The sequence below is a fragment of the Fomitopsis serialis genome, assembly GCF_022376445.1.
Source record: "Fomitopsis serialis strain Sig1Antser10 chromosome Unknown B0H18scaffold_328, whole genome shotgun sequence".
Taxonomy (NCBI): Eukaryota; Fungi; Basidiomycota; class Agaricomycetes; order Polyporales; family Fomitopsidaceae; genus Fomitopsis; species Fomitopsis serialis.
In genome coordinates this window covers 16,056-28,836 of record NW_025955288.1, presented here as the reverse complement: position 1 = coordinate 28,836, position 12,781 = coordinate 16,056, and the positions used below count along the sequence as shown (strand labels likewise).

General features: G+C 56.7%; 3 protein-coding genes across 3 annotated transcripts; 2 read left to right on the top strand and 1 right to left on the bottom strand.

Annotated features, from left to right (window-relative positions):
- The first annotated feature begins 6,055 nt into the window (after window positions 1–6,055).
- Window positions 6,056–7,173, top strand: B0H18DRAFT_1062215 (uncharacterized protein). The gene is made up of 5 exons (XM_048031130.1): window positions 6,056–6,280; window positions 6,322–6,636; window positions 6,666–6,849; window positions 6,895–7,038; window positions 7,067–7,173. Exons 1-5 carry the CDS (start codon window positions 6,234–6,236, stop codon window positions 7,136–7,138), a joined length of 762 nt encoding a protein of 253 aa, XP_047884991.1. The 5' UTR covers window positions 6,056–6,233; the 3' UTR covers window positions 7,139–7,173.
- Window positions 7,174–7,256: 83 nt separating this feature from the next.
- On the top strand, window positions 7,257–10,380 carry B0H18DRAFT_1062212 (uncharacterized protein). Its single transcript, XM_048031129.1, has 9 exons — window positions 7,257–7,817; window positions 7,928–8,084; window positions 8,153–8,285; window positions 8,347–8,556; window positions 8,586–8,682; window positions 8,712–8,787; window positions 8,808–8,848; window positions 8,890–8,898; window positions 8,979–10,380. The coding sequence occupies exons 1-9, from the start codon at window positions 7,347–7,349 to the stop codon at window positions 9,930–9,932; spliced, it is 2,148 nt and encodes a 715-aa protein (XP_047884990.1). The 5' UTR covers window positions 7,257–7,346; the 3' UTR covers window positions 9,933–10,380.
- A 46-nt stretch (window positions 10,381–10,426) lies between these two features.
- On the bottom strand, window positions 10,427–12,164 carry B0H18DRAFT_944684 (P-loop containing nucleoside triphosphate hydrolase protein). Its single transcript, XM_048041894.1, has 2 exons — window positions 11,789–12,164; window positions 10,427–11,740 (listed from the first exon to the last, which is right to left on the bottom strand). The coding sequence occupies exons 1-2, from the start codon at window positions 12,128–12,130 to the stop codon at window positions 10,484–10,486; spliced, it is 1,599 nt and encodes a 532-aa protein (XP_047884989.1). The 5' UTR covers window positions 12,131–12,164; the 3' UTR covers window positions 10,427–10,483.
- Window positions 12,165–12,781: the final 617 nt, after the last annotated feature.

Below are 12,781 nucleotides of genomic sequence, written 5' to 3'. Positions count from 1 at the left end.
TCATGCCGGCCGACATAGAAAAGACCCACTCAAACGTTGCGCCCGCCCAGACGAACATCGCCGCGGCGGACGAAGCGCTCCTTGCGAGCCTGGGGTACAAGCAGGAGTTCAAGCGGGAGTTCACAGGGCTCGAGGTGCGTCAACCTGCTCTTCGCAGCATCTTCGCCAGTTATTCACGTTGGAACCATTCGCAGACTTTTGGCATCGCGTTTAGCATCATCGGGCTGCTCCCGTCAATAGCGTCTGTGCTCGTGGACTCTTTGCCAAATGGAGGAGCAGCGGCGATGGTCTGGGGCTGGCTCGTGGCGAGCTTCTTCATCCTCCTCGTTGGGATGGCCATGGCGGAACTCGCCAGCGCAGCGCCAACGTCTGGTGGAGTACGTTTCGCGCTATTAACTGCCGATTTCCCCTCAGTTGACCACTTACGGTGCAGCTGTACTTTTGGACGCACTCCCTGTCCTCGCCGCGCTGGCGAAACCTGCTCGCGTGGATTGTCGGGTACGCGAACACGATCGGGTCCATTGCGTCGATCGCGTCGATCGACTGGGGGTGTGCGGTGCAGGTGATGGCCGCTGCGTCCATCGGGTCGTCCGGCCAGAGCTTCTCCGCGACCTCGGGACAGGTGTAGTGCGTCTTACTTCCGCTGAACATACATGGCATTAGATCGCTGACTGGATGGGATGGCAGTGGGGTGTACGCGGCGATCGTGATTTCGCACGCGGTGATCTGCTGTTTGGGCACGAAGATCCTTGCGCGGCTGCAGACGCTCTATGTCGTGTTGAACGTCCTGTGAGAACGTGGTTTGTGGCAGATGCGTGAAGTGTGTAGGCTGACGGCGTGATAGGCTTTGTTTGGCGGTGATCATCGCGCTGCCGGCTGCTACGCCCAAGGAGTACCGGAATACTGCGGCGTATGCGTTCGGCAACTTCACTAATCGTATGCACCAGTTCCTTGCCGTCATCCTCCGTCCGTTACTCATCCGCGTCAATATAGTGAACGGGTGGACAGACGGCTACGCGTTCATTCTGTCTTTCCTCGCGCCGCTATGGACAATTTGTGCGTCTGACAAACTCAGGCTCGCCCGAAATTCGCTTAATATTTTCATAGGCTCGTTCGACTCTAGTGTGCACATCAGCGAAGAAGCGAGCAACGCAGCGATAGCTGTACCTTGGGCGATCGTGTACGCCATCGGGATTGCCGGCGTCCTCGGCTGGGGTTCGTGCGCTCCACGCATTGCAAGAATGCTGTCACTGACACTTCGTTCTCAGCGATCAACGTCGCGCTGGCGTTCTGCATGGGCACGGACCTCGACGGGATACTATCGTCTCCGGTGGGCCAGCCCATGGCGCAGATATTCTTCAACGCGTTCGGCCAGAAGGGCACGCTAGCGCTGTGGTCGTTCGTCGTGCTCGTGCAGTACATGATGGGGTCGTCCATGGTGCGCCTCGCCTCCTTCGTACCCCCACGCCCCACTCACCGAGCTCGCACAGGTCCTCGCGGCATCCCGTCAGTCCTTCGCGTTCTCGCGCGACGGCGCGCTCCCGTTCTCCTCCTGGCTCTACCGCATGAACGGCTTCACCGGCACGCCCGTCAACACCGTCTACTTCACGTGTGCCTTCGCGCTCCTGCTCGGGCTCCTCGTCTTCGCGGGCCCCGCGGCGATCAACGCGATCTTCTCCCTGTCCGTCGTCGCGCTCTACGTCGCGTACGCGATCCCGATCGCCGCGCGGTTCCTGGGCGAGAACGACTTCCAGCCGGGCCCGTTTAGCTTGGGACGGTGGGGCGCGCCGGTGGCGGCTATCGCGGTCGCGTGGATGGCGTTCATGGGCATCGTGTTTCTGTTCCCGACGACGCCGCAGACGGACGTGGCGGATATGAATTACACTGTCGTACGTCTTCATCCTGTGTCAGCCCTCCAGTGAGGCGTGTTGCTCATGCATGGGTTGTATGGCGCAGGTCGTGCTCGGCGGGGTACTGATATTGTCGCTGGTGTGGTACTACTTCCCGGTGTATGGCGGCGTGCATTGGTTCACGGGCCCTGTGTCGACGATCGAGCGGACTGCGGCGAACTCGCAGAGGCAGAGCGAGGATACGGTGGAGAAGCAGAAGGGCGGCGTGTACGTCGCGGAGCAGAACGCATGACGGAAAACGTGCAGCGAAGGGAGGACTGTAGACATGACGAAGGGGATGGGTGTAATGATAGACAGGTTTCTTGCTAATACCACGCACGTTGAGTAGGTCGTCGACGGTCGGCGGCCCCTCAGCGAGCCTTGAACTATGTACAGGCGTGCGGTTGCTTCCAACTTGAAGCACGGCAACGACAGAGGACGTGAATAAAAAAGTGATCACTACATACTGTACTTGCTCGGTTGTTTACCCTTCCGATACCTACAGCAACGCGGACGGCTCGGACTCGACGACGGCGTGCCATCGTTCTACGAATCACTGGCTTCATAACGATCAAGCCTCCATGAGTCCAGCAGTGCTGCGGACCCGTGGTGAGACCGTCACCTCCCACTGGCAACACTGGTAGACCCAAGCTCGAGTCGAATGGGTCTTGACTCACATAATGCTCTATCCGCTATCTGACTCCGAGTCCGAACGCTGAGGTCCTGGCAGTCGGAATCATGAGACGAGCTGCTGCCTTCCAGCGCAAACGTCGCGGATGAATACTCATAATATCTTGGCATCACCACTGGGTGTACGAGGCGCTGCCCATCCACTTAAAGTATGTATATAGGCGTCCGAGTGTCGAAGTGAAGACGGAGGAGGGCTGGAGGAGGGCGGCGCGGTGGCGGCTGGAGCTACGGTGTTACCCGTGGCTGACAGGTCAGACAAGGATATCCTGAGGCACGAAGGTTGAAGGAATTGTCTACGTCTGCCTGGGGAGACTAGCTGACAACGCCGATCGAGGCGCATCTAGATTCTATACCAAGTACTGCAACAGTCCAACAGACAGGTACTTAGTACTCCGTGCCAGACAGCAAGATAACCTCGATCGTTCTCACTATTCGCGTACTACGACAGTATAATATGTGGCAGTCCGACGATGAAGGTCAATGAGAACGGGCTGACGTGGGCAGGCTACGATAGATCCTCAAGTGAGCGGATCCCGACCACCTGCTGTCAGCGATGCGTACGCGCTCTTGAATGTACATTCCAACTTTTCCAAGCGCCTGCCCAGACGGGTTGACGTAGGAGCATGCTCAGCTTCCGCGACGCGAATCACGAGGAACGCGACCTTGATCCCCAGCATTGCGATGGCACTGCAGCATTCACGCACTTGGCGCATCCCTGCGACTGGACCCGGCCTGCATACGCTCGAACGCACCACCATCTCTCACACGCCTGGACGAGGTGCGACTGCAGCCGCCGGACGCTGCGCGGGATGGCGATGTGCGCATGTGGTTCGCTGAGATAACCTTCAGTAAGTCTGCCCTTAAACCGTCGAACTTCGACTAGGAAGGACGACTGACCAGCTCTCCGACGGCAGTTTGACTTTCCTCATGTGTCCCGCATGGCGCCAATGGATCCCGTGGGTGTGTCTTTGGAATGAACGTCCGGGTTGCATTCTCGCGGCACTTTGCATGCAACCTTGCCGTCTTTTGCATGACCAGCCATGCCCGCAGTGTTCTCCTGGCCCTCCGTCGCATTTTCTTCATCGCGTTGCTGATTGCCACGCTTCCGGTCGTTGTGATGGCCGCAGTCGTGCACGTCTTTAAAGTGAACCACGACGGCTTCCGAGTCTACTGTCCCAGAGTATGAACAGCCCTCCCACCGGCTAAGGGACGTATGGCGCGGGGCATGGGCGCGCGTCCTCACCCTCCTCGCCGCCTGCGCTCCGTCTGCGCTTGCGACCGGATCCTGCAGCAGCGGAGGGACGTGTGTCGGAAGTCTCGTTGGGAATCCCGTCGAACCCACTGTCGAGTTGGTGATGCGGCTGGTACACAGCATGAACGAAGCTATGTACGAAGTGTCCGTCCTGGATGGGCACCGACGGAACAACGGGCATATAGGGCACGCCCGAAGTGTGAGACCGAATGGGTTCGGAAGGTTTCATATCCTTGCCTGTTTGCGACGCGCGGCTCGTCCACCACCCTATAATGCGGAGAAATGGCTGTCAACCTCTGGAACGAAGGGGATACACGATGCGGCTACGTACGGTATGTCGAACGGCAGGGGAAGAAACGCGATGCTCGGGTCTGCTCCTACAAACGGCCCGACGTAGGCATTTGTCACGAGCGGAGGCATGGGACCTCGCGTATTTGATGGTGAGCTAGTTCATAGTAACTCCATCAGCGAAGATCTCCGATGAAGCATCTGTTGTGCCTACATTCTGCCCATCCCTCGCTCCTGTATAGCTAGTCCTTCCCAAGTTATTCGTGAGGACGACGCCGCGGGCTGACGTTGTCGTACTTCGTAGCCAAAAGGGACCGTCGAGGTCGCCTGCCCCGGGGCGACGTCCGTGATACTTGTGGGGTTCACACTCCGTTGCTTGGTACGAGCGGGGAGCTCACGCCCCTTGGCACGACTGCTGATGATGAAGCAATGTTAGAGACAATAGTGTGTGTGCAGAACGAGACAGTTACGTACGCTGCCTTTCGAGTGCTTCTTACTCCGTGTGAGGAGACTGGAGCCTCAGAGCCAGATGCCGTCGGCGGCTGTGAGCCCACGTCGTGGTATAGCCCATCCACGACGGATTCCACTTCTTCGTCCGTGATCGGGAAGTCCGAGGCGAAGCCAGGTTCTGACAGAAACGCACTGACAATCAGCGGTTGACAAAGGTGAGATAGGACTGAGGACTCTCGCTCCGAATACGTACAAGGGCTCTTCGCAGTGGTTCGAGTGATGAACGGAGGTGTCGCGATTGAACCCCATGCAGCGCCGGTCGAGGCCGATAGTGGGACTGAGGGGGGAAGTGAATGGTGAACTGCCTCCCATAGTCCGTTGATAGGTTCTGGTTAAGAGGAATGGTGACTAGTTCGTCGGGAGTCGGGAGTCGCGTTCTGAGCGTGCGGACGGTCATTGCTTGAGATACGGAAGACAGACGGACGGGCTATACGCGCGGTATTTAAGCTCTGGTGAGAGGCTCAAACGCGGGCAGGGGTGTGCCCGTTCATGGACAATGCACACAGAGGGTGGAGCTTTCGCCACCCGGGACGCGGCATTGCAAGGGACGTCCTGCAATTGTTCGCCTCAGCGGGAACGTCTGACAAACACACAGAGCGTTCTCGGCTTCGAGTCAAAGAGGTCGTGGTTCGACAGAGTGCCACTCAGTAGCCTACCAGAATGCAAGGGGGTTTTGGCTTTCCATAAGGGTATGTGGATCGGACTGCCGGCGAGCGCACCATCGTGATGTGTGGTCACGGAGAACGATCGCGCCTGGATCGTCGACGACTGTGGGTGAGGCAAGGCCGCGGGTGTGTTCAAGATCGGCATGAAGATCGTCGTCCCTCCGAATCGCCCGTCTTGCGTGGCGTCACGAAAAGCTCATAAATGAAAGACACGAGAGGTGTTTGATCCGAATCTAGTCAGAGGAGGAGACGTGAATCATTGAGGAGTACGGAGAAGACATGGAACCATACCCCAGATGCCTATGTCACGGCAGTGCCAGTGGGAGACACTAGATAATATGAAATCGACGGCGTCGCTTGACACACCGTATGCGCCCGGTCGCCAAACCTCTTCTTGATCGTCATGACCCTGCTGGTGGGCAGGCAGTCTCTGTATTATTATATGAGTGGAATGTCTAGCTGACTGACACTGGCAGTCGCGCTGACGTGGCATATGCTCCGTTGGGTAGTCTCCCGTAGGCAGACCCTAAACACGACCTTATTGAGTGGGGGAGGGCGGTCGTATATGGGTCTGCTTCAATACGCGCCCTCGACACCGCTCGACTCCTCCAGGACCCATTTTGTGATAGCCGAACAATGCCGGTGGCTACGGCAGGGCACGGCGAGAGTGCCGGTGGCTGGTTCTAGATCTATCTCAGATATAATCGGACTCTCTGTAACGGATGAGCCGTACTGGCCATTCCACGAAATAGATTGCGCATTTCTGCACCTACTCCTGCTCTCGAGACACCAGCGACACCATGAACCCAGGAACTCCACACTACGATCCGTCGCTGCCTCACTATCCCTCGCCTGCCATGGTGCAAGACTGGTATCAGTGGGATACTCAGACTACCACTGGTACTACTGTGGTCTCGCCGCCGCCATCGTATATGCACTATGCGAGTGGCCATACCATGTTCTATGGACCGACAACATCAGCAATGGTTCAAAGTGATATTCATGCTGCCTACTCACCATTCACGAGGCTGGCTGCAGGTCAAAGGACTCCCCCGCCGGTGTACTACCCTGTACCACGGCCAAACGAGTCGCCGACTCCGTGCACACCGAGTCACAAGCGAGGACGGCCGTCGGAGATGGAGAACATAGAGCCCAATACTGACGATGAAGATCTGCGAACTCCCCTCAGCCCGTCGAAAGGGAGACGCTCTACGAAGAAACAGAAAGTTTCGGAAGAGCTCACACTTCGTGAGAAGCTCGATATCTGTTTTGCGGCAATTATCGAGGGCGCAGGATTGTCATTTGGCGAGTTCTTGTACTATGCCTTCCGCTTCGAGGACGAGTCAAAGAATCAGTCCACGGCAACTCGAGGCGGCATGTGCTGTGTGTTCGGCACTTCCTCCAGGGTACTGCCCCAGGTGCCATCAACTTCACTCCAGCCATGCTCGTGGACATCTTGCTCCGCCATCCATACGGTCGAAAGCGTGGAAAGGACCTCGCACACGAAGCAGACCTCCTGTATTCGACCACGATGGACTGGAAGGACATCAAGTCAGTACGCCCGGGGCTGACTAGCTGGGCCGCACAGACGGTCTTAAAGGTACTCACCGCAGAGGCAAACACCGCGGTCAAGGCCGAGAATGGATTGCATGCCATGAGGTATAAGCGGCGGGCTGGCGCAGCTGGTGCAGCCAATAGCCCACAAATCGAGGACATTACTTGGGCTGATATTGGATCAGCAACAGTCGGAAAGGTCGAGGATATCGTGAAAGAACATCAGCCACTCACATGGGCCTACATCCTTGCCATCGCGGAGCGTTCACGTCCGAGTCGTGGCAGTGTGACAGAAGAAGACAATCCAATTTGGCCCTGAGCCGTAATACAGGCCGTCACAATTGGTCAGTTTACTTTCTTCGAAGCCCAGATAAGGTAATGATCTCACCGATGTACGGATTCTCCTAGGTCGCCCTCCACGCTGTCACATCGCTCAACTTCTCTCGGACGAATCGGGCAAACCTGCTCCCGACCGCGACAGGTCTTCTGCACTTCGCCATGTCTGCTCCCATCGACCTCATTCACTATAACTCACGGCTTGGCATCATGCCATCCTACAACACCCTGTATGGCTATCTCGAGAAATTCGCCGACGAGGATGCCAAAGCCGTGCGCGACCATGGCAGTGACCCCGAGACGGCTGGCACCATCTGGCTCGATAACGTGCAGAATTATTCCTCACCTGGTGATGCGCAGTTCGGACGCCAGAGCCAGCTCATCTCCGGTCTTGCAGCAACATATGTAGAGGGAGTTGACTACGAGGTCAGCGCATTCGATCTTACCGAGAAACACCGGCTGCTCGAGGAGAACAAGCGCAAGGATCTGACAGTGGACGAGCTGCTCTGGTTCATTGACTGGAAGCACCGCGAGGAAGTGGGATCTTTCCACTTTCTGCGTGTCCTCGTTGAGCATATCCCAGAGCTTGCGCAGTACACCACCAAGGTTTCGGATCTGTTCCGGACGCGAGGCGTGAAGCAGAAGTACCATCCACAAATCGAAGGTCCATCCACTCGCCAGCAGTGGCAAGAAAGAAACATCACGACCGAACTGAAAGACGCGATGATGGACTTCCTGCTCAGGCCGGACAGACCAGTGACCGTCGTGATCCTCGGCTCATCCTCGTTGGCGGGGATGGGCTGACGTACGAGAAGCTGCTGCAGCTGAAGAATTACCTCGGGTTTGAGAAGGATGATAACGCTGTCGAGTCCCTGGATATTGTCGAGCCCATCCTGGCTTGTGGCATACCGGGTGGACTGACGCATGTCGGGTGTTCACGACACATTGGGGTCCCCTGCTCAGCAAAGACGAGTCAACACTTGGGCACAGTGCCAATAAGATCGGACGGAAGACGCCGTCAAACCTGAGCAAGGTCGACTACAAAGATGGGATGGAGATCTTGTTCACCGTGCTTGATGCTCGGATTCTTGATTGCTTCCGGTGAGATTATTCGCCTCGCTCGACGTGACATGGACCTGTGATTGACGTGATGTACCACAAGTGTCTATTGGAATGTACCGAATCTCTTCGAGTATTTCACACAGCTCGCTGAATCACCGGATGGCATCCCGAGCCTGGAGCAGCTCGAGGAAGTGGCCCTACGTCTCTATCGTGCATATGCCACTAGTCGTGGATACGAGCGAGCGATGCATGAACAGTCGGATCGTGACCAGAATACGGCACTGAGCGGTGACGCGTCTGGCAAGTCACCGTCATCATGGGAGCAGACCGTACCTATAGGTCGACCTGGGTCTCACCGTTGTCTGACATGCCGTCGACTGCGAGCGGGCCCAAGCCGCACAAGGCGCCACGATCCAAAGCGAGAGGAACCCGAGGAGTCGCCACGATGGCTCCACGATCAACCAGCAGCCTGCGCCATCCACGACAACCCCAGCAGCCTGCGCCCCCGACACCGCAAACACGACCGAGACACCCTTTGCGGGTGATCGTGTCCTAGCGCAGTCAATGCATTCATCCGCGATGTCGTCGTCTTGCGGGAGTTTGTGTATGCGACTTGTGAGGGGATGTGGGGCGGGTGTACGAGGCCTTGAAGGTGAGTACCCACTGGCATCATAACTACACTCGCATTGCGTGTAGTGGGTCATCCGCTCATGTTCGCTAATCACTTAATAGGTCATGGTCTTCACGTTCGCTGGTTCGACACATACCAAATATACAGCGTACCTTCTCGAAATGATATGCAATCTGGAACTCGAGAGTACGCCTGCTCTGCGCCATGCCATTCTCAGCAATCTCGTTGTCAATCTCACGGGCAACGAAGGCTCCTTTCAGCCTGGCGATCTTATGCAAGAGTATTTCAACCGGCTGCTGGAGGCTGTCGCTGAAAAGAAGGGCGTCGAGTACGGCGATCACTTCGTACGCCACATCATCTCTCGCAATCTCCACCACTTCGCATCCTTGCTCAACGATCTGAAGGGAGGTGTAGGTCTCCAGCGCCGATCAGGCCGCCACACTACTCCGCAAAAGCAGCCCGAGTTCAAGATTCTCGCTGGGATCTACCAGGACTGCGAGTTACATTCGCGGCGACGTGGTCGGGAGTACCCAGGTGTCGCACGAGATGTGGACGACTTCCGGAAAGGCTACGAGAAGTTGCAAGATGGGAAAATGAAGAAATGGATTGCTGAATCTATGTTTCTTCGCAGTGTTCGTGTTCCTACAGGCGCCAAGACCACACCCTCTGACGCCCTCCATCCTGCAAGTGCCGAACAAACCAGCAACACAACTACTTCCCCACGAGGCGCAGCATCCGCCGAGTCACTGGCAGCGAAGGACGATTCCGATGACTCTGAGTCAGAAAGTGACCATGACTCCGAGTCGGAAAGTGACGACTCGGATGAAGAGGAGGCGACGGGAGATGAAGGTGGTGTTCGGCAGAGTCTAGCATCTGCATGCATGCACCATGGGCAACTCGTGTTTGAAGTCTTCGAGGTACAAGCAGAGGAGATCGATCGCCTATTGGGTGAGCAGGATGAGCAAGTTGACGAGACCGAAGAAGGCTGCGAAGATGAAGCATCGGAGGAAGGCGAAGCGGAAGGTGACACAGGCTCAGATGACGATGACGAGTAGGTAGTAGCAATGATGTATGGCAAGTACTCACCGAGTTACACATGTTCAAAACGACCACCTGGAATCTTGATCCGTCCCGCGCTGCATGTCGACTTTTCGAAGCTACCACCAGCACTCACAGGTGCATCAGGAATCGGCGGAATGGCAATTTCAGGTGTGTTCTCGCTGTCGGAATTCTCGGCATTTGAGACTGCTAATCTCTTTGCCTGCGCATTTACTCTTCGTTTTTCGTTTGCCACGCGACGTGTCTCGGCTTGGATCCGCGTGAACTCACCATGAAGAGACCTCAAGATTGGCCAAAGCTGGTCCACAGGCACCCGCGCGGAACGTCCCTTGGGGTCATTTGAACAAGGGCTTTGAGCACCTCAATGGGCTGTGAGTGCGTGACAATGACCGACAGATTGTCGAACAGCTTGTCAATCAGCTGGTTCGGGAGAACCATCGCGGGATTGGTGGCACGGTGACGTCGGCATCATCAGCGCCATCGTATACATCCCATCGCAACTCCGTAAGTGCCTTGTTCCCGTGCTTGCGCATCTTCTTTGTAACCTTTAGCACACCCCGGCCTTTCGCCTTCGTTTTTGGACGCGTGGCGGAGCTCTGGCCTCGCCATCTGGCAACACTCCAACTTGAAGACCTTCGGTCGAGCCCTTGCTCTGCTCACAGACCTCGCTGTGGTTCTCTGGTTGGCAACCACTGCAATTGCACGGCGAGGGCCGCGTCAGGGGGACTCTAGATGTACAGGTTCGACAGGTGCACGGTACGTCATTCTCTGGGTTCTCGTATATGGCATTGATTTCGTCGACCTTGCACTTCGCTAGGATGACCCGCGCAACAAGTGGGTCGATGGTATCCGACTCGTCCAACGCGCTGGCCTTGCGTTTCTTGCTCAGAGACGCCACCGAACCGCCGAGCCCAAGAGCCATCGTAGCCCGCTCAACAGCTGTGCGAGGTAGGTATACGATCGCCCGTGCATCCCGACCTCGTCCGTCACGAATACGTCCAGCTCGCTGCAGCATAAGGTTGAGGTCGTCGGGGATGTGTCCAAACGAGACGACGTCGTCTGTTACACCGTCGAGACCAAATGCCATTGTGTCGGTTCCGACGGTTACCTGCAAGCCGCTTACAGACGTATCGCGCAGAAGGGCGAGTGTCCTCCGGTTATAATCGTCACCACACATGGAGGTGAATGGGCGAATTCGATCCTTGCAGTTGGGGAGGCTCGTCGCTTCGTCCCGTAAATAACTAGCCACCCGATGGCATAGTGCGATCGTTTTGCAGAAGACCACGACACGGCGACCAGGATTCGTCTGTATAGTCCAATCGAGGTCCGTAAATTCCTTCGACTTTGCCCCAGCCTGGGCTATACGGAAGAGCCACCGTATGTCATAGCGTGCGTTCGAACGCCGGATGAGATGATACTGGCCAGTGTGCAAGCCCAAGGAATGGCACACCATGTCCATTTGCGAGCCCGCGTAGATTGTTGCCGTTAGAGCAATCAGGACAGGTGTCGTCGGGAGCCGGACTCGTACATGACCGATGTGCAGGAATGCAGTTCGGAACCGCGTTCCCCAGAAGCATAGCAAATGCGCCTCGTCGACGTTGAGCGCCATGATACGGGCGGCGAACGTCTTGTCGGATGTGAGTCGTTGGAACGGCCTGCTAGTGAGCTGCTCGGGAGATAACAGGATGACTGCAGTTTTGGATTGCGCGGTCGACCAGAGGTCGACCTTGGCAGCCTGAGCTGCCCGGGTGGTATCAGCATTGATGACGACTGTCGTAAGACCAGCTGCCTTAAACTTCGGCTCCTGGATGTATTTGAGAAGCAATGCGTAGGCGCAGACAATGAGACGCACCATATCGTGTTCGAGCGACTTCGTGGGGCAGACCACCACCATACACGGGTCCGCCTTGAAGCGGGACCGCAGCCCCTTCGGACACAGCTCTCGGTCCTTTGCAATGGCCTGGGCTACCAGCATGTAAATCAGGAGAAAACCCGTCTTCCCCGATCCAGTTGGAGTGATGGCGAATACGTCGATGCCGTCGAGAGCCTTGCAAACGCCCTCGAGCTGGTAGTCGTGAGGATCCCATGGTAGGCAGTGTTTCGATGCGATGTTGCGGCAGAACGCGGTGCCTTCGGGTGAGCTGAATTTGGTAAAGGAGTGTGAAGTGACCCGCTCCGAAGCAAGGTTCTCCATTGATTACAGAGAATTACGGTACATAGAGCTAGAGAGTGGAGACTCGGAGGTGCAGAGGAACGCGTCGCGCCCTGGTCGCGCCAGACGCGTCGCGCGACGAGATTTACACGCGCGTTTCGGAGATCGACCTGCTTATGTAACTCCGCCAAAAAGTCGACCAGTGTTCGACCCGCATATTGAAGCAGACTATCCGTTGGGTAGGGCGACTTGCAGAGGGTGGCATCGCTTCGATAGCCAGTACACCAGTAGGATTGCATAGACAACCCAAGATCGTTCCCCGCGAGACGAGGTCTTCACTCAGAATCACTGGACGTCGATGTTCTGCACGGCGTACTGTGCTGCCGTACGGAGCTCGCAAATCGGCGCAGAGAACCTTGTTTCACACTTGAGGACTTCACGATCCTTGCCGAAATCAGTGGAGAGCGATTTGTTGAAGTGGACGGGCGACTCGACTCTTGGGCTAGATGTTGTCTTGAGAGGGTCGTACATTAAACCTAGTGGAAACCGTAGCAGACCGTAGCTTGCACCAGGTCGCCTCGAGGAGGAGGAGGAGGAGGGTATTCCATTTAGTCACGACATCGAAGCCGCCAGCTGAGAGTTCTCGGCGTCTTCCGACAATTGTCCGAAGCGCGTCTTGGGCGCGTCGCACTC